This window comes from Haliotis asinina, chromosome 15, assembly GCF_037392515.1.
Source record: "Haliotis asinina isolate JCU_RB_2024 chromosome 15, JCU_Hal_asi_v2, whole genome shotgun sequence".
Taxonomy (NCBI): domain Eukaryota; kingdom Metazoa; phylum Mollusca; class Gastropoda; order Lepetellida; family Haliotidae; genus Haliotis; species Haliotis asinina.
In genome coordinates this window covers 32,179,568-32,200,934 of record NC_090294.1, presented here as the reverse complement: position 1 = coordinate 32,200,934, position 21,367 = coordinate 32,179,568, and the positions used below count along the sequence as shown (strand labels likewise).

The 21,367-nt window shown below is 37.7% G+C and overlaps 1 protein-coding gene across 1 annotated transcript in view; it reads right to left on the bottom strand.

Moving 5' to 3' along the window:
* LOC137265618 (prominin-1-like) overlaps positions 1-21,367 on the bottom strand; it is a 298,050-nt gene that overhangs the window by 199,829 nt on the left and 76,854 nt on the right. Inside the window, exons 2-3 of the mRNA XM_067801049.1 lie at positions 2,554-2,872; positions 485-537 (exon numbers count right to left, since the gene is read on the bottom strand). Coding sequence (XP_067657150.1) covers positions 485-537; positions 2,554-2,827 — 327 coding nt within the window. The 5' untranslated portion in view covers positions 2,828-2,872. The remainder of the gene's footprint in view (positions 1-484; positions 538-2,553; positions 2,873-21,367) is intronic.

The following is a 21,367-nucleotide window of genomic DNA, read 5'->3' as shown; positions in this document are numbered from 1 at the left end:
AAGCATTCTTTCGTCATGCTGAAGACCCAGGTGCGATTTCCCACATAGGTACAATGTGTGAAGATTATTTCTGGCGTCTCCTTCAGTGACATTGTGGAATATTGTGGAATATTGCTAAAAGTGGCATTAAACCAAACTCACTCACTCATGCTACAGCCTGAAAGAGCAGCACTGTCACTCTGGTACTTTTTGTATCAAAATGGAAATGAAAATCTAAAAAAGATGAACAACTTCAGAGTCCATAGACTGACAATTTCAGAAGAAAAGATCTTTAAACGGGGAGACATTTTGAGAGTAACTAAAACACCAAATCTAAAAACAAGACAAACCGATGACTTTTAAAACACAATTAGGCTTGCCATTATACAACAAATGTGATCTAATTTTCATTAAGACCTAGCTGAAAACACACTCCCCCCCCCCCCCCCACACACACACACACACACACACAGAGCATACATCAAGATCAGGATTACATACTCACCCCTTGTACTTCTGACATCTCAAAATGTCCATTCATGACCTTTTCAATCAGGTCTGAAAAACAGAATTACCCACTAAATTTTCTGATTTTTGAGTAAGAATGATTCCTGACATACTTTTCCTCATTGTTTGTTGCTTAAAGCCAACACAAGCAATATTCCACCTATATTGAACCAGTCTGTACATTCTCGAGTCTGGACCAGACAATGCCGTAATTTGTTTAGCATCAGTGTAAATGCTGTATTGCTGTTCTCTGCAAATTTTAAGATAAAATTAGAACTCAAATGAACTGGATCATGGTTACATGAACCTCTTGATACTGTGGATATTTTGTGATGAACAATATATTTTTGACGACTATCACCTACAACCTAATAAATGTGTTACAGGGACAAATCATATTGCTAAGATTTGAGGTAGTGTTATCAAAACTTGTTAATATGGGATAAAAGTAATAAAAAAATATCATGGATTAAAGCCATGAGTAGTGCTCTTTTCGGGAGAAATGTTGATACATGTTTTCAAAATTTTGCTCAAAAGATTTGCAGAAAAGCACACATATGAATGATACTTTACTGAGGTGTGAGGTCTTAGCAGTTCATAACAATAACTGATTCTGTGATAACATTCTTGTGCTGTGACGAGAAATGAAGAAGTGATCTAGAGTTTTAGATTCTATTTTGCCCCAAAATAAGAGAACTCAGATACCTACTATTCTATGGAAGCAGTTAAAATACATGACATTACTAATCATATAAATAAGTAACACAGGTCTTCGTCACTGTCAACAACACCTGGTGGATAATGGCTTTCCATTGCCTATATGTAAGGTGGTAAATCCTCACTTCTTTCCAAAAATAAACATCAACCTAGGGAAAATTGGGGATCTGGTTGGGATCATACCTCATGTAATGGGATCCTTATTACTAGAGATATTACACTGATATATCCTCCAAACATAACAGAAGATAAACATCAAGTTTCAGTGGTAAATTGGTAACAGGAAAGAAAACATGAAGCTCCCAATAGACAACTCAGTGACAATAGTTCTATGGTGATAATGTACAAAATCACTTTGTTTTCAAGATCTCAGAATGCAACTCATGGTTTGATTTCACAATGCCAATTAGAAAGTAGCCAAAAGTAGCAAATGTTACATTTGGGATTCCACTTTCCTAGCAAAGTACTCATTCTAATCAAACCCAGGATTCAAACCCACATCCTCAGATTTAGGCACCTAATCGCCAGCACACAAAGTCAACTGTCTAGCCCGCTCAGTCACAAAAGTACTAGAATCTGTAATTTACTAAGAAAGTGTCATCTCAAACATACATTACATTTGACAACTTTAACTAAATGGCTTTCAGATGTTTGAACCCTGCCAATTTACACTTATCAGAGGGATACACAAAGTCCGCAGTCTAGACTACCAGTTGTTCGACTTCTATTTTGCTGGAAGTTGTGGTGGCCGAGTGGGTTAGATGGCTGAATTTGTGTTACAACTCATAGCTGGGTTCAGGCCAAACTGAACAGAACTTATGTTATGACTGTGGCTGTTACAATCCACCAACTTTATTCTTGAATGAAGATTTTAAAACCTTTAAGAGCTTTTTGACTTGGACTCTGCTGTTATATATAAAACACACATTTAAGTTAAACAGCTGGCTTTGAATTCTTTTCTACTTTTTTTTCACTGACAGAATGGTGCTACTTGTACACTACTGTACATAACTAGCTTTTGAGTTACAGATTAATCTTTTACAATGTCACATCACTCATTACTTAATTTCCCACAATGTGTAAAGTCCATAGCATCTCCCCACCTCATACTGATATTGCTTGAATTTGCCCAAAGGTAAGCATTAAACTGAACACTCTTATTAATTCAGTGAGTGACAAATAACAATATTTGCCAAATTCAAGACCTCCATAGTCTAAGCAAACCTAGTAAATCATCTAGCAGTGACATGGAACTCTCAACTGCCAAATGGAACAATGCATGGTTTTCAGTAAGCCAATTTTGTCACAAATTATAATGAATATTCTTCTCCAAATCAAAACTAAACTTACCGTATGGAAATCCCTTTTGAAGACACGTGTTGACAAAACTCCGAGCAAAGTCAAACAGAGGTCCCATTCCTCCATCACTGTATTCAGCATTAGCCTTGTATGGTTCTCCTTGTGGAATGTCAGCCCATGTTATATTGCCATAGTCATCAACAGAGTTTCCAACCGAGTCAGGAGATTGGACATTTGTAAGGACTGGGTCCTGACTGGCAGCTGATGTCAAAAGTGATGCATACGTTAATAGCACCACATACAATTTGTGTTTTGTTTTCATCATGCTGGTAACTGCTATCTTTCACAGCTATTCCAACTGCAATTCATCCTGAAACAATTCAATACATCTTTGAGGCTCTGTAGCTTACAGGGACTTCAAGGTTATTGATCACATAATGAATTAGAGCTCATGTGACATTCTGCTTCCAGATGACATCACTGTTTGTTTTTATTAACAGATGTGAAATGTGTCTTCAAAATTTTTATCATCTAAACCACTATTAATTGTCCCAGAAACAACTTCATAACGTAACAACATAACACAACACAATTACATTGCCACAAGGTGTGTTATGTTAAAGTCAGTGTCATGATGCACAGACAACACTGAAAGCTTTCAAACAAATGATCACCACAATAAAGAAGGATTAAATGTCTCTCTTGTCAGACATTGTAGTATTTCCCAAGATATTCTGCTATTGTCATGCCTCTTAACTGTAATATTTTAGCAAGCGATTCAGGCCATATTGTCAGGAGTGTGTAACTTAAAGAAACTTTACAGTATTATTGTGACACATACTTTGGTGACATTACAAGTAAATTCAAGAACAGTTGAGTTAAGAGCCATAAGTTCTCTAAATGTCTTAAATAAGGACACAAAAGAAGGAAATGGAATTCATCTTCACCAGATGCTGCACCGCAAGTCATGATCTTCCGAACAATGTATTAACTAAATACTCACTTTATGTGATGCGCAACAAAATATATAGTACACTTTAAAGAGATCTCTTGACTGGAACAGATGTACAGCATACTTCTTACAAGAAATACAGTGATATATTTCTATGAGGAACAGTGATATCCTCTATAAAAGAACAGAATTTATTGTTGGCATTAATGAGACTAACTTACCATGGAACAGTGTGTTATGATGATATGGAGTGAGTGAGTGAGTTTTAGTTTTATGCTGCTTTTAGCAATATTCCAGCAATATCACGGCTGGGGACACCAGAAAATGGGTTTCACACATTGTACCCATCGAACCCAGGTCTTCGGCGTGACAATCGAACGCTTTACCACTAAGTTACCCCACCGTCCCTAAGATGATATGGCATTACAAACATTTCTCAACATGTCTTTTAATGAGGACATTACAGAACATAACAAGTAAGTGACAAAGTCACTAAAGTTTGCAAAGAAGGAAGAATATATAAAAAATTATTATATTTGGAATCTATGCCTAGGTCAAATTTTTTTCTATATGACTAGTCAAGTAAGATTTTTTTAAAATAATTAACATCAAAAGCATTTTACTTTGGGCAATTTATGAAGTGTATATGTGGCAAAAAAAAAATGAACAAATATGTTCTTGTAAGTTTACATTTAAGCATTCAAAACATCAGGATTCCATTTTATAGCAGGGAAAATTAATTTATATTTTTTTCTTATACTGGAAAAAATATGACCCCTGGATCTGTAAGACAAGAAATAAAACTGGTCTGGCCCTACCAATATTTATGGAAACATTGAAGTTTGGACCACTTTCATAATGGTCATTTAACATTGTCATTGCCAGTATGACCAAGTAGAAACTTGCTTTGATATGGACAAGTTCTTAACCATGTTCATAGTTTCAGTTTCAATGACAGTAGGACACTGAGAGTGAATAGACAGGACACCTCCATCCTGTGTTTTGACTTGCTTCTGATGAAGTGACTCAGGGTGCAATTTCGCCATAGAGGTTACAGGAAATGTCCAATCAGGAAATGTGTAAATTTCTGGGAAATTTACACATTTCCTGATTCACTCTGTAAATGTACACATTTCCTAAAGATTCCACGAAATTTACACATTTCCTGATTTGACACATTTACGGAAGGCCTGATATTTTTATGCACTTCCTGCATATTGAATTTGTAATGCTAATTATTTAAAGCCAGTCACAAAGCATACAAGCCAAAACGAAGCAATGGGAATGTTAAGAGGGTAATTAGATTATGACAATGGTAAGAGGTAACCATTGTTGGATCATGGTGTACCATGACCATACCACAAAATCCTGTGTATTGTGCAACGTCACTTCAAAGCATGCTGCAGAAGTTGCCTTTCAACTAATGGATACATTTTTGTGTAATGAGCACACAAGTGACGTTTAATGGCAGCTCAGGGGTCACTCTGTTGTACGTGATTGATGACAGTTCCCACATTTCTTAACTACATGAATTGATACATAGAGCTAAACTGGGCCAGACTTTCCACAAACAAGTGATTTCTTGAATGCAAGTATTATAAGTATGAAGAGACAATATTTGATGAAATTGTTCAAGAATTGTTCAGGTTCAAGAAATAAATCAACCCAGGTAAAAGCATGGGTCACTCTGGAGCAATGGTCAATGGTGGTTGGATCTCTTCGTTTGTCTGAACAAAGGGATTTTCAGAAGAAATTATTGGATATTTCTATATTATTACATAGTGTAAACATGCATAAGTGAAGCGAACACACCAGACAGTACAGCATTCCAAAACTATATATAGTATATAGTGATATCTGATTGTTCCTCAAGCAAGCAGAACTTTTGTTTTGATTTCTTCTGCAGTGCAAAATGATTCTGCTTCTTGAACAAGATTTTTCCCTAGACCAAACACCATATTTACACAGAAGTAGCTGTTCAGATTGTATTGTGTAAATAGTTGTTGGTCCTTCACCTTGCAGCCACCATTCATGAGTTGTGGTTTGTTGTATTTGGTTTTTGATCTTTGCAGTTCTGGACATCTTCAACACCTGACATAGACTGCAGCCTTGTTGCAACATTTTTATGTAAAACTGGTCAATGGAATTTGTGAAGGTACGTGTTTACCTCTGTAGACTGTAGCAGTACCAAAGCCAAAATCAGAATACAGAAACGATCCCTAGGACCAGTCCATTCTGCATTGTCTTGTCCGAAATGTCATACTGCAGTTCTGTTGTGTTTAATGCATTCAAGTGCATTAAAGAAATAAACATTCATAGTAATGTATATGTCACCATGCACATCACTCAGAGTCTACAGTATGTTTAAATGTAAACGTACCTGTACTGACAAGGTATCTTCAGTACCACTTAAGGTACTTTTTGGTTGTTGTGAATTATTGTTAGGAACATAAATGGCCCCGAGTGGTATATTTAAAAAGGCACTGATGCGCAGCAATTTCCATGGACTGGTTGCTCCTTTTGTTATTGTTTTTTTCCTGTGAGTAGCTGGATGATATCCAAGAATTCATGACTGGTTCGTGAAGAAAAGAAACGATATCCCATTCATCTGCTGCTGGTAAATAATCCTGCTCTATGTGGTGTGTCTTACAACGGTCTAATTTGCAAAAAAGTGAGACATCGTTTCAGGTCTTTCTTATTGGTGAAAACCTGATAAACCTCTCATTGGTCTCTTTCGGACTTATATGAAACAAATCGCTTGCTACATGCCTGCAGGCATCATATTTTCACATAACATGATTAAATATTGAGGTAAAAAACACAGAAATAGGATCAAATTGGAGCAGTCACTATACCATCCAGGCATCTGAAAAAACTACACTGCTGGGATATTTTGTTACATTCAGACAAGGAATACCATGGATACTTTTGAATAATGGCATATGATGGGCATCCGTCCTCCTGACGACTGTTTTGGGTGAAGAAATTCTGCTAATGTGGACAGGAGCCCAGTCAGGGAGCGGGTGCCGACCAATTTGCACCATGGTTTTGTAATTAGACCGTTGGCGAGAAACATTATTCGCTCCGCATTAGTGCCCCATTAATTGCAAGCAGTTCAAACACATACAAACAAACGAGTTTATCCTCCAACAGACCAGCGTATCATGAACTCACAATCAAAAGACAGTTTGGCCAATACCTTTCAGCGATAGTTCCAGAAAAAGTTCACTGAACTTCTTCATCAGTAGTTAATGTTGCCAGAATCAGTGCACAAAACGGCCACAAAGTACCTTTAGTGAAGTAAGTGATAGCGAAAATAGGTGACACGCTGATGGCATTGTAGTACTCAAATTGCAGAAGTGTCAGATGTCTCAGACTAGATTCTAAATTAAGTGTTCTCTACTACTTCTTCTTTCGTTGTTTGTTTTATTTCTCGGCTTCCTATGAAGACGCAGCGTATTTGAAATGAGCACTGTACTTAGTAATATCGCAGGTATGTCAGAAAAATGACTACACATGAAGCCTTTTAAAGCACACCTCTTTAGACAACTGCTTAAGAAGAATCTTCCAAAATGTTCCACCAAAGTTACTGAGAGAAACGACTGCCATAGAGACAATAAACATAAATATAACCCAAATCAAGTCTAACAATGTGAAATGGTACTTCATATAGAAAAAAACACAGCACCACTTACCTACAGCAAGTCAATATTACTCAGCGAGTGAAATCATGACGTCATATGGCTTAGCGCATGCTCTATGACCTCTATGACGCAATGAAAACTGCCGTAAAAAATATTTATATATCCCGACTAATTTTCTTTATCGCTGAGGTTTTTCATATTCCCATAGAGTCAAACAATGAAAAAACCTCAAGATTTCGCTGCAACTTTGGTTCTGTATTTTGCCCGTTGCTGAAGTACACAATCGTACATGCACATCTACAAACGAATGCGTTTTCGCAAGGTTAGATTCGTTCGTGAGTACTACACTATCAAGTATGAGCATTCACGGGATTCTCCCTTTAGCAGCGCTCTCTAATGATGCGCTCCCTTGATGTCTTCATACTTGCTAGACATCGATGGAAGATTCTGTATGGAAACGTGCGTCATCCAAATAAAGATGTATTCATCCACACATTTTGCCCTTTTATTCTTGACAAAGATACAAGAATCAGTATCAAAGCTTCTCATCACCTGAATATCGAACGTGTTATCCATAACGTTTGTCCTTATCTGATTCACCAACTTCTAAACTTTCCATTCAGAGAAGTTATTATGCATGTTTGTATGTGCAGACTCTGCACCTACGTAGAGAGTTTAAAAATAGTTCCTGGTACTAGACCACATTTGCATGTCGACAAGGACATGTGTGATGACATTTTTAAGTAATTGTCTGAATGGAAAGGCCACACTCCGGCGCAGTGATGACGAACGACAACATCGTTGAAAATTTGGGTATTACAGACTTTGTTTGTGAACACTCATATTTGTAAATCAGAATATACGTGCACTTTTCACACTGTTTAACCCTGTTTTACAGATCTTCTACAGCTGCGACAGTAATTCAAGGTTCATGAAATACATTGTACACAAAGACTATGTATCGCTTCCTCTCCATATGTGGTCACACATTAGGCAAGTGAATTTGTTCAAAATTCCCTCTTTTCACTCAGCAGAAAATGGGTACCGCATGACTATTCTCCTACTGTTTTAGCGCCCCACATACAGGCAGCTTGCGTTATCCGGGGTAATACTGTCCATCATGTTTTAGGCGCTTAGAGCATTCAGGTCCATGCATGCAGCGTAGAGTTCAGCGCTAAATAAGTGACCAATTATTATACACATAAACACGTTCAGCAAGTCGCGAACGACGTATAATGAGTACTGTTGTTTCATGATGTGTTTAAGGTGTCACTGAACGTTTGGTTTAGGCTGGGTGTCTGCTGGCAACCGAGCATGTGTATCAATGGAAAAGCCTGCCAAACAAGGCTTGCACAACTTGAACGCTAAAAATTCATAGTTTAAATGGCAGTTTGTAAAAAATGATAAATAACAAACTGAGGTCCTTAGAATACTGTCCACTTATCCAGACTTGTCTTTTTCGTGGGATAGAATTACTATGTACTATACATGGGCTCAGCCAGCCAAGGTCAGCCTTGGAAAAAGGCTATACTGGCACACCGCCGTTAGCACTTACTATCCAAGCGTTGGTTTCTTTGGAAATGATCTTGTTGCATACTTCATTAATCAGGCCTACCGTACAAACGGTGAACAAATAATCAAAACTGAACTCGTAGACACCAAAACAAAACAAAAATCACTAGAAACTGCCACAATATCCCGTAAATCCGAAACAAACCCCCTGTAACGGAAAACTAATCGTTTGAAACAAAACTTGCGTATCAGCGCCCGTACAACAGCGCCCGAGAACGGTCGCCGAGCTTTCAAAACGGCAGTCATAGCATCCAAAAACGGCAGCCATAGCATCCCGAAACGGCATAAATATCATCAAAGATGGTGGCGAGGGGAGACGAACAGACAGGCTGTAGTCAATAACGTTTTTCGTCACCAATCGTCTAATCTTGAAAATCTGAGATCGGGATGTTGAGCATCAACCCCCTATTGTATTAAGCTTCAAACCTATGTTCAGACTTCCCAGAGGTCAAGCTTGCGATTCTGCACAGTTTGGTCCCCCGTTTGACCGAATAGGGTTTGTTCCGAAAATGTCAACGTCTGAGTGTATTCAGTGTAAAAAGAAGTTAAAACACGGAGAACTTTGCTTTCCCATCAGAGAAGGAAACATAAACATTTATCATTCCGCAATGTTATACAAAAAATGCAAAAAAATAACGCTAAATGTTCTATGGAAAATTGGTTACAGGCAATACTTGATGCCAACTCTTGAACACGAAAACATGCACCGTTGACCAGTAACGGTCAGTGGGTCAGCTAGTAGTCACTATGCCTTTAGATGTGCATGAATAGCATTTCCCATGTGCAAACAAGTTTTGCGTTTGTTATTTTCCGGGATGTATGAAGCTGAATTATTTTCAAGAAACTCTTAACTGTTTTAACTGAATAATGACTTTACTTTCGTTATGACTGTAAACTACTTCTAGATAGTTGAAGCTTTGACGGGTTCGATCCGCGCGCGCGCACGCACACACACACACACACACACAACGCTAGAGGACATCATGCCTTGAGTATCTCCCAAACAGATCTTTTTGTGCGTACATGGAAACATAGCCTCATCTGGAGGTGTGATTACACAATGCCATTTAGAAAGTGGTCAAATGCAACATATATCACATCTGGGATTTCACTTTCTTAGTAAAGTACAAATTCTAGTACGTTTTTTGGTTAGCTTAACTCTCTAACTTGACGGAATTTAGTCAAAATAGTTAAATTTTTGTGATACTTATGAACATACTTTCACCCATGTACAACCCCCAAAACATGCCACAAATATGTAATTTGAGTAAAAGTGAATATTCTCACCCATGGGCCTAAAGATATTTTTAAAACGCCCTAAATTAGAAGAATTAAGTCAAAATAAGCTGATTTTCGTGTCACGACACTAATAAATATACTTTCATTTATTTAAAAATTGCAAAACATGGAAAAAACATGTATTTTCAGTGAAAGTAAATATTCTCGTCCATGAACCAATATGTTTTTCACCCATGGGCGAGATTTTTTAAAATTGCTGTCAGTTAGCGGAGTCAGTCACATCGAGCTGAAATTTGTGTCATGATACTTATTAACATTTTTTCATTCATTTACAACCTCCAAAACATTTAAACTGGACGAAATTAAACACTCTCGCCATAGGCCCATGAGCGAGTTTAAATTTTGAGTTGCCGAAAACATTGTTTTCATTTTTTCATCCTTAGCACATTCTGCATGTTTATTTTTGCCAAATCTCTTGTGATAGAGTGGCCACAGTGCGGGGAGTTTCTGGACTTTTGTGAGTCCAGAATTAAATTCTCACATGTTAGCCTACATATTGCTTCATCCCCTGCCTCTTGAAGCTAACTTTCAGTTAGGAATAAAACATTAATGTCATATTCCATAAGCAAGTCAGCTATTTCTGTGGATTTAGTTTTGGAAAACTGCACATTCCAGAAGATAGCATTGAGCAAACAGTTTGAACTATTACTGGTTTTGTTTTGTAAGCATTCGTGCTTAGTCGCATGGACTGTACATAGATTTTTCAATTTCCATCCAAACCTACAACCTCTTTTTCTTATTTTCCCTTTCACATATAGAGTGTTTATACTGACTGGTGGACAATGAAGTGGGTGCACTGATTGGTTGACAATAGCATGTCTCAGGAGTACACGGGTGGCTGATTGGTCACCATTGTTCCACTCCTCTCACGCTCTTGTCTTACCATCATCAGAGCATGGATACTGATTAGCAAGACATTTGAGATCACAGAGAAACACTAACAGCATAAAACTGCCCATAGCTTTCCAGATCATACACTTATTTTCTCAACCAGGCGTAAAGGGCTACGTGACAAATTCCGAGGACAACGGGCGACCATGACATCTTGTTGCAGGTTTATTTTTACAATCCAGCATATGCTTTTCGCATTCATGTAGCAGTATGTTTGTAAGTAGTATATTGTTAGATTTTAAACCATCATCATCTTATATGAAGTAAATCAATATCCTAAATCTAAATATTAAATGACATAAACCTGGGCATGCAATATTCAATTTCCTTAAAAACCTGTGTTAACTATAGCACTTGGATAGTTTAGCCTCTTGTATATAGGTTCTTGGGTATTGTCACTTGGGCAGTCACGGGCTTGGCCTGTGATTGGGGTTTATTGTTCTCTGGGGTCACGTGATCGTTTTAGTTGTGTGTGGTCAAACTTCAATCGTTTGGCTCATCAGCAGACTATTTCTCCCTTCTGCCAGTGAGCACATATTCTGCGCGAGGGAACATAGGGTAAGTTCATGTATTACTTTATCTGGAATCTTAGGTTGACCATTATGTATTTTAAGCCCTGCTATACATGTAGCATTTCAGTAAGTAGTGTATGATGCTGTATGGTAGTTTTTATTCAATTTACCCGTGTACTTGATAGAGGTATAGGCCAAGTGTATTTCACAGGATATAAATGTACAGTTTGTATGTGTAAACGGGCTAGAAGTATCTTATATATCATGTATGTATATCATTTCTGGAAGTGTATAATGTAATCTGTACGTGCTAGTGTTCCATAAGCCTTTTCATAAATTTATATAAGTATGTTAATCCAGCCTGCGTCCCTGTAAGGAGGTAAGATATCTATGTGCATGATCTTTATATAAAGGGCAATATGATTTATCTAAAGGGATTTGTAAAGCATATACAAATGAATTGTAAATCTTGCAAGTGTTACAAATAGCATGGTTACATTGTGTCTGTGCAGTGCCAGGATATTTATGATTGAATTATGTATGTCTTAGAACTGGACTACCATTTACACAAATATATCCCTAGAACCCCGCAAGTACTCGCTTGTGTTTGAGAGAACATGAGTACTGAAGTTGCATTCCTAAACTGTGTCAATGTGAAAATATAGTAGTTCACGATAATGTCTTATCAGTGTATAGTGCAAACACGTTCCCTTAAAATCTACAGCAACGTAGAACCAAATGGTACTGTGGAGAAGGTTCGGTCCTAGGGTCTGACTGTCCAGTTAGTATGGTTGTTGTAGCAAGTTAGGGTTGGTACACTCTGTGCCCCAAGTCTTTCTCAGCATTCCCCAGTAGGCCCAATGCTGACTGCACTTGACTGGTAGTTTACGCGGTTAGGTCGATAGGGCCTCCTCATGCATGCCCTGCATGATGCTGTCATAGAGATGGCATATCTTAGTGCTTACCCACCATTAATTCCATCAGTAGGTAGTTCCCAGACAGAGCAAGTCCCATATGGTCTCTTTGGGGACAGTGTACTGGCCAACTGTGACCACCATCTGGTAAGGTATTGCAATATTTCAGTTTGAAATTCAGGTTAAATGCTGATTTTCACGACCCGGCATATTTGTTTTGCATTTAACATCTTTGTATAACATCATTATATATTTGTTGTTCCCCATTGTAACATTGTTGTAATACTGCTACAAGCGGCGTAAAACTACATTCACGCAGTAGTAATATCTGTGAGTGAGTTTAGTTTTACGCCGCACTCAGCAATATTCCAGCTATATCACTGGAAAAAAAGTTCACCTTTACAAGCTTGTAAATCTTTTGTAAAGATGTTTACAAGACATTTCCAATTTTGGAAAGATGATGTTTACAAGACATTTACAATTTGTAAAGATCCACAAGGGGAGATAACTGGTGGGTGATGGCAAAACGGTCCGCAAGGCCTCAAATTCACACCTAATAAATCCCAAAGGCTAATTACAGTTCGACCCCTCGATATAATTAATGAGGTAATTGGGGCGTGAAAAAAGTGAGGGACAGATCACTCAGTGGACAGGGGTCACTCTGTTAAGGGTAGGATGCTGATGTTCTTACTACAATGTTCGGTGGAGTGAAGATGCATGGGTGTTTCTTTCACTATGCGCAAGCTGTTTAGAAAAGAATTCCGACTCAGTATCCCACTTATTTTGTGTTTGGGAACAGTGAATAACAATAACCATAAACAATATCACCTTGTCACCTCTGATAATATGCTAAATGATAAAGATTGTGTTGTGATAACATAACACATGGCAGTATATGTTGCTATGAATCACGTGGTCGATCCAACCTTTACCAATAGTACCAGTGATACAGATGGGATAGGTCACCTTTTGAAATATTTCACAATTATATTTGATTTTTGTTGTTTCTGTTGATTCTTCCTTTCTGTGGTCAGCCAAGCAACAATCCACCATAATCCCATAAAATCATAGAGGCATGAAGTCCCATAAGCCAAATGAACAGTACCTAACTGAATAATTTTAGGCTTCGTGGCACTACACCTGTTGTACACGGGCTAGTTGCAGTTAACACATACTGCTATATTTAACATAACTAAACAATAACCTTCAGGAATGGAACCCCATGACAGAAATGTGCCCTGTACAAATAACAAGTTGGCGGTTGGCATGGGAGGTTAAAGTAACTTGTTGGAAAAGCCCATCCCAACGTTTTCAAGATGATAAATTTCATGTTGGACTGGAGACACAAATTAATGAACTGAACATAGTGCAACATAGTGCTGGCCAGACGCTGCTCCCAAAGAGAAAGAAACATCAAGACCTCCAGAGAGAACTGCCCACCCTGGAACATACGGCATTATTGATATGTTGTATTATTTTGTTAGGTTATCCCATGGAACCAAACTTTCTAAAAGGTCACATAAAAAAGGGAAACACAACTTTGCACATTATGATACCTTTCGGTATGCAGCTACCTAAACAAATCATAAAAAATGCGAATTCAAACCATAAAGAAAAATATAGTTGCGAGCAGCGATGAGGGCTTCTTGGATATTATGCAATTCAGCTCTTTGCATCTGTGACGTACCTCTAATTGTGGTCATGGCTACAGATAATATAAATACATATTACTGTCAGTAATGGGAAATGTGTCATTCTTTAACTTTGAATTCTGATTGGCTTTGAAACAGATACTACCTGTATTAGAACATGAAAGAAACAAACATTATGGTTGTCTATTCAGTAATCAAAGAATGCATACGGTACAACGATCTGTTCAAAATGCCTAAAACATAAAACTTGGTAGCCGAAGCTGAATGTGATTCACGTAATGTGAGTCACTTAAATATGTATATTAAGTAAATCTATCTCAAGCAGCATAACAAACATTTCCACTGATCTAAAGTAAAAAACATACAGGAAAATTTACGATTGATCTTAATGACATACGTGAACTTGAATTGTTCCTGAGCTCGCGATGAATCTTGTAAATTCACTCTAATAGCACAAACATAGAACCAGTCCAGATGGATTCAGTGTGTTCACTTTCGTGGTTCAACTGATGTAAATTTGACTTAAAATATTCATACCATCATACCAGTATCATCTGAATGCTCCATACCATAGGACGATAGTACATTACTATAGTCCAAATCATATTGGTTGTGACTTTATAAATTTAAAAACAAATTAACAACAGCTTTTCCTGCTGGTCAAATTAGATTGTTGTAGGACACACCACATAGAGCAGGATTATTTATCAGTTACAGATGAATGGGTTATATCGTTCTTTCGTGTGGATATTGATGGTTACATTCCTGAACAATGTAGTAGCCTGACATTGTTGCTATAACATTAGTCTGTTTTACATTCATTATTTGCATTTTGCAATGTATTTGTTGTAGCATTCAGCAGAATCTGTATGACAGAAAACACACAGTAGGACGCGCAAAGGGCGTGTGTGAAATGGGATCCACATTGGCAATCTATACAATGGTTAAATGTTAAAGTCATGTTAGAAATTTACTATAAGTATAAGCAGACCGTGTTCTTTTATTAATTTCAGTGTCAACACAATGCCATTTGTGATTAATTACTTCAAATGACACCAGCAAGTCAGCCTATCGCACCGGTGCCTGGCGAGACGCTCCCGATTTGTTTACTCGCGGCCTGGAATGAATTTCACGTGCATTACATGCTCAAGCAGAGATAATGAGGGTGAAAAGGAAAGAGATGCAAGGAAATGGATTTTTAATTAGTCTTGATCTTGAAATCCATTCAAATGCATGTAAAATTATTTATAATATTGAAAGAATACGGAAGCTCGACAGAAAATATAGGAAAATAATCATAAGTTACATTCATGGTTTCCTCGTTGCATCGGTAAATATCCACACTGTTTTAGGCAAGGAGACTCATCAGAGGCCCCACGCCTTAGAACAGAAGGGATACTGACTGATACACTTCGGTCTTTGCTTGTTGATGAACTTACTTGTATAAATCACGTATGCACTACAGAACACACAAAAACCTTTAACTTTTTCGCGTTTTGAGTTAGTTGTCAGATATATTCATAGGTCTATAAAAGGAGTTTCAGCAAATAACTCTAATTAATTTCAATTGAAGGTCAGATCAAATGTATCTGGTAAGCGTTAGTACTTTTGACATACACAAAGGCACGTTATATTTATATACACATAACTCATACATACCGCCAACTTTGAACGGAACGACTGAACTTACAGACAAAAATGAGTGCTGGTGTGCGGTCCTGTGAGACAGGTGTTTAAAGGAGCGGCCGTAATCGTCTTCCCGCTTTCCTTCAGATTTTCGTGCTCTTTCCAAGCGTTAAACGTTAAATGCTGCAGCAACTTTTGGCACATTCCGCCGCGTATTCCTGTGCCGTCGGTGATATAAAGAAGTGCCTATTTTCTTAAAGGGGCACTGATGCGGAGCAGTTTCCGTGGACTGGTGTAAACTTTTGTTATTGTTTTTCTCCCGTGAGTACCCGGATGATATCCCAGAATTCGTGACTGGTTCGTGACCTCTGCTGCGCAGTCCGTAAGTGCAATTGATAGTTTAATTATAGACAGATCGACTTAGGTGAAGTCATTTTTACTTCATTACAAATGTATTATGAAAACAAATGAAACACTTTGAAGGTTAATCATCTGCCAGTGGTAGAAATGGTAAAAAACTATTAGGACGGGAAAATAACGAAGCCTATGTACGTCTCTATATTTTGTATCATAACCCTAATTAGTTTATTGTCATATTTGTATGATTTTGAAAATTAATAAAAGAACACGCGATCTGCTTATATTCATAGTAAATTTCTAACATAACAGCAACATTTATACATTGTATAGATTGCCAATGTGGATCCTATTTCACACACATACGCGATCTAGTGTGTGTTTTCTGTCATACAGATTCTGCTGAATGCTACAACAAATAAATTAAAACAAAATGCAAATAATGAATGTAAAACAGACTAATTTTATAGCAACAATGTCAGGCTACTACCTTGTTCAGGAATGTATCCATCAATATCCACGTAAAAGAAATCGTATTCCATTCATCTGCAGCTGGTAAATAATCCTGCTCTGTGTCGCGTGTCTTACAACTGTCTAGTTTGCGAAAAAGTAACACATCGTTTCACGTCTTTCGTTGGTGAAAACCTGATAAACCTCTCATTGGTCTCCCAAGATAGCACACCTGGCAACTAATTGCATGATGTCCACTATTCTAAGTAAGTTAGTTAACCAATAATGAGCAATCAATCAATCAACGCAAGGGTGGTTAATTCTTTGAAGGGAGAATGTTGTTTTTGCACTCACACTTTACGACAGGGTGTAGTCATCTACACACACTGCCTTTTGACAAATCCGCTAGAAGATAAAAGTAATTAATCAATCAGTGTGTTATCGGTTAATCCTTTGATCGATGTTTGTTTTTGTAAGTCAGCTGATAAACCCTCATGCATCACTTACATGCACATATTACATAACATACAATACATTTGCCATTACAGACCTTAATTTATAATGTTGAGTATTTACTGCAGACAGGAGAAATGCCAAATGGGAACCTTTGTTGAGTAACCGAAGTGGTGTTACTACTAATTATACCTGTTATAAATTCATTAATTGACCATCCAGAGAATGATGACAAATAACACGTGTAGGTTTACACCATCAAACGTGAGTTACAGCAAGGAAGATGTAATCTCTGTGTCGCATGCAGCCTGAAAACACTTATGGGCCGAAACTGTTTTGAGGATACCAACGGAATTTCGTTACATAAGGAATACATACAGGCATTTTTGCTGTGTACTTGGGTAAATAGGTGAAATAAGGTTTTTTTTTACGTAAGACAATTTTCAGATTTCTCTACCAAAGGCAAAGTCATCGTTTTTTGTTTACGAATTCAAATAAATCAACTGTGTGTTTTATTATCATAAATAATAAACCATTGCAGCTACCATAGCTACCAAAATTTACGTATGATATTTGCTATCACAGCTGAACCAACACTCAAAACTACCTAAATATAAAGCTTTGCAATCTTCCGTACTGAAACAAATGGCTTGCTACGTGCCTGTAGACATCATATTTTCATGTAACATGATTAAATATCGAGGTTAAAAACACAGAAATAGGATCAAATTGGATCAGTAACTATACCATCCAAGCATCCGAAAAGAACTACACTGCTGGGATATTTGGTTACGATCAGACAAGGAATACCATGGATATTTTTAAACAAATGGCATATGATGGGCATCCGGCCTCCTGACTGTTTAGGTGAAGAAATTCTGCTAATATGGACAGGAACCCAGTTCCTTTGTCCGTCACGGTCGAAGGAGCGGGCGCTGACCAATTTGCGATTTGGTTTCGTAATTAGACCGTTGGCGAGAAACATTATTCGCTCCGCATCAGTGCCCCTTTAATATGCAGAAACATCGGGATTTTGAAGGCTAGTATTATTTCTGGTGATGTGTACATAGAGGCAAGCACTTTCGATAGATAATTAAAGCGATCTGAGCAGAAATATTAGTAAATTTGCTGCGCACGTTTTCCTTTTATCTGGGGCACGTCTCAAATGTTTTGTCTTCATTTTAGCTAACGCAGTGTGTATCGCCGTCAAAACGGAGCATTTTAACAATGATGTAAGTGCGTAGGGAGGTGCCTAGAGACAAAGTATGGCAAGTTTGAAAGCGGTAGCAGTTGCAGTTGTAGTGGAGCAGATTTTGGGAGCAAAGTAGTCAGAATGTGGCTGAAAAACAGCAGCAAACACTTCAATCCCAAATAGCGGCCAAACGGTGCAATTTAGCGACTCGGTTTCTCACATGAAATTGTAGACATTTTGATTGCGCATCTGCTCAAGACGTTTGGTAGTCATTGCAGCAGTAGTTCTGGAACTATTTGCATTTCAAAATGAAAATTTTGAAATGATTTTGATTTATCTGCCCTTTGCTATTGGGCCTACAGCCTAGAGATTTTAATGGGGAATATCTACACCTCGATGGGCATCTGCCTGATTTTTTTCAAGAGATTCTGTCCACTGGTGCTCTTTGTAGCGCTGGAACAAAATACGGCGGAAAAATAAATAATAAAAACATCAGTAATAACAATAGGTCTTCTGCCTGTTGGCAAGAAGCCCAAAAAACGCGATGGAAAAAAAACCGCGCATTCGGAGTTCAAGTGATTCACTAAATTTCCCCCAGCGCTGGGGGAAGAAGTTGTTTCAACAGTTGTGCTGCGCTGCGCCCATAACGCATGCGCAGTGAATAGGTTCGCGGAGCTTGAAACAGTATGCATGCCTGGAGTATGAGGTCGTGAGCAGTAGTCTAATCTTGGTTGTGTACACAAACAAGTAAATAATCTACTCGGTACATAAAAAAACCCATGTTTATTGTAAGAAGCAGCCTCTATCACAGAGAAAGTTTAATGTCTGGTTTATTGACACCTATATGTATGGCTGCCTGTCTGCTAAAGACAATATGCAATACACAGCTTCAATCTTTGACCACATGCATTTTAAATTTAACACCTATCAGGCTATACGCCATAAACAAAATAAATTGATTGATGACTCATGCACCCGAGTCCTGTCTCAGCCACATTATGTAATTAAGCAGGTGTGATTCTTGTACATATGACATGTTTTTATGTCTATGGGTTGCAAAGAAACTACATCCGTTTTTCTCGGATGACTGGATCTCACGGAAACTGGTGCAAACGCTTGTCAGCTTCCAGTCCTGCTTTGTACTTGGACGAAAGACAGTTTCCAGTATTTCACCATCTCTACTGAGATGATTTTTGATTGGATCGAACGCAAATTCAGAGATGGGTTTACAAAACCCAACATCTCGACATACATTCTTTATGGATAACTACATAGTGTATATAATTTTGTTTGACAACAGTATATCAATCCATTCTGAAACGACGCATCATATACAATACAAAAAGTTGTTATCCATAAAGAATCTTACTTTCTTGTGACTCGCCATACTTCTAAAATGCCCATCAAACACATCATCTTTCTGAGCACACTATGGGCCCCACCTTATGAGCCCTTGGCGTATCAGCAAATGAAGCAGACAATCGGCAGCCGTCGTTACACTTGAGTGCACATCCACCAGCTATGACTGGGTTTGGTCTCCCGCGGGCTTCGTTACGAGGGACGAAAGTCCAAGTACAACCAGGGATACTCTACAATACTCTAATAGGCTCCCTGGTACAACATATTGCACTTCTGAATCGCGATTGTACGCTTGTAATTTTATTTATTTTCTTACAAACAGCAGAACTGATATAATGGAATATATGCTACTAGTACTTATAGTGGTGGAATATTTGACATGTTGATATTTCATATGTTTTGGGTTTTTTTTTTTATCTCGTGATCAATAGTGGTAACGCCAAATACTAGTAGGTTCTTATCCACCTTGTGCCTGTAAAAACACAGAATGGCCTTCGTTCGACTTTGGGCATTGTCATTTTATTAACATGGCATAGGAACCATATTTGAGGTGTGGCGAGTCACACTGCTTCCATTTCCCTCGCTACTCTGCTGCATCTTTATTGGATAAAAAACTGGATAAAAAAACATTTTGAAATTATTTCTGATGAGTTGTAGGCTGGTTCGACATCTTGCAGTATCATCATTGCGATAATGCGCCGAGGAGTGGGTTGTTTAGGTGGTGAAAGTTGTAATGTGCTGAATTTGGTTTATGGCGCGTGAACAAGGAATTTAGCATATCAAAACATTGAAATAAATTTGATGTTCGCTTGATAGTGCTATATGGTCAATACTGCACTGTTGATGGAAATGGTATTCTATAATGCGGAATTTGCTTCACTTTTATAATACTCCCGTCTTTCATGCGAATTAAATTATCTCAAAACAAATAGACAGTGTCAAGCTTACACTAGATGTTTATTTACAGATTACAACAAGAAAGAGGAAGATTAAATTTCATACAAAACATTCCATTTACAAATTTACGGAAAATATGTTACACCTTATTATCAAATATACAATCAAAAACAATGGGGTAGCATTGCAGTTGTGCATTCTTTAATACTTGTTCATATTTTGCTTTCTTACGGCTGGGGAGGTCTGCCTGTTGCATCCCTTCGACTCGATTTCTGAAGAAAACAGTCAATATGTTTATACTTGCATTAAGTGAATGGTAAACCAATGTGAAAATAGAATCAATGGTTATTCTCATAATCTCATAACAAGTATTATTGATACTTGTGTATTTAGTGCATTAGAACACAGGTGTTGTATGGTACAACCTTTTTTCTCCTTTGAAAGATCACACGGATTAATACTGTGGGGTGATTGTTACTGTATCTCCCAGCCTTGAACAAAGCCTCAACACATAACAAGGCCTAATCCCTTGTTCATTGATGAGCAAGTCATGTCAGTAAGGGTTCAATAATTAACAAGGCCTAATGCCTTGTTAATTGATATCATCTCAGTTAAGATTCACCAGTTAACATGCCCTCTTCCTTGTTAATTGATGGTAAGCCAAGTTACGTAGTGCATCCTCTTAAAACAGTTTCATCTAATTCTTGATTCCCGAAAGCTAGTTAAATTGGTTTTCATGTTTACTTACTGTAGACCATTTTCTCATGACATCATTGTGTTTGTTTGGGTTGTTTTTCTTTCTTGAGACGGTTTCCTTTTTTGTCTGCAAACATCTTGCCATAGCCACTGCAACAAACAAAATACAATACCCTGGCAGAAACTTTATGTTTCAATAAAACTAACATATATTATACAGTGATTACAGAATTATAACAAGAATTCGTCACCAAACACATGCACCCGATTCAAACGGTTGAACAAAATCGCCCATGAACATCACATTTTGTTGCATAATTTTACTGTGCAACAAAAGTCACGTTTGGAGCTCAAGAAATGAGCATTCTTATTTATATGACAGTGGGTTTGTGGTCATTT